This window comes from Microtus ochrogaster, chromosome 8, assembly GCF_000317375.1.
Source record: "Microtus ochrogaster isolate Prairie Vole_2 chromosome 8, MicOch1.0, whole genome shotgun sequence".
In the NCBI taxonomy this organism is placed as follows: domain Eukaryota; kingdom Metazoa; phylum Chordata; class Mammalia; order Rodentia; family Cricetidae; genus Microtus; species Microtus ochrogaster.
In genome coordinates, this window is record NC_022015.1 from 11,027,044 (window position 1) to 11,027,709 (window position 666).

The 666-nt window shown below is 62.0% G+C and overlaps 1 protein-coding gene across 1 annotated transcript in view; it reads right to left on the bottom strand.

The window, feature by feature from the left end:
- The window catches only part of Gpr139 (G protein-coupled receptor 139), a 43,719-nt gene extending 43,111 nt beyond the window's left edge, over nucleotides 1-608 (bottom strand). The window contains exon 1 of the mRNA XM_005351065.2: nucleotides 254-608. Within this exon, the coding sequence (XP_005351122.1) occupies nucleotides 254-356 (103 nt within the window). The 5' untranslated portion in view covers nucleotides 357-608. The remainder of the gene's footprint in view (nucleotides 1-253) is intronic.
- Nucleotides 609-666: the final 58 nt, after the last annotated feature.

Genomic DNA, 666 nt, shown 5'->3' on the forward strand with positions numbered 1-666 from the left:
ATACGGCCGCGCTTTGGAGTGAATGCACACCCACAAGTCAAAATGCCCCGGCGCCACACAAGCACTGTCCCCACCAAGCCATGCGACATCCTTTCATTCTGATCTAAAAACCTCCACAGTTGCCACCAAGGTTTAAACTTTGTTATTTTTCAAAGTGGGCTCCAGGGCACTTCCCAAGAAAATGTCTGGGATCCCGTAGGTTGCCACAACTTGGGGCTCCCGGCTTCCTTCCCTCTCCCTCAGGTCCCCTCACCTGGTAATCCGAGACACAGCAAAAAGCTGTAGTAGACCACCGGCACGAAGCCCAAGCCGCAAGCCGAGCTGTTGGCGGCGAGGTGGGCGTGCGTGTGCTCCATGAGCGCGCCCCTAGCCGTGCTGGACTCGACACAGCTGCCAAGCTGGTGGGGACCAGGTAGCAGCTGGGGCGGGATCCCGGATCGCCTCACGGCGGGACCCACTTGCACCCCTGGCTGTTGTCCTCAGCCGGCTCCGCACCTGCCTTCCTGGATCAGCAGCTCCGCTCTCTAGCAGGGCGCAGGGGACGCGGGAGGGGCTCTCGGATCCGGAGTGTGCACCTCCCTCCAAGGACCGCTCAGCTCCCGCCTCAAAACCCCGGCCCGGACGCCGCTGTCCGCAGCCAATCAGCAGCTGCCTGCATGGTGTCTC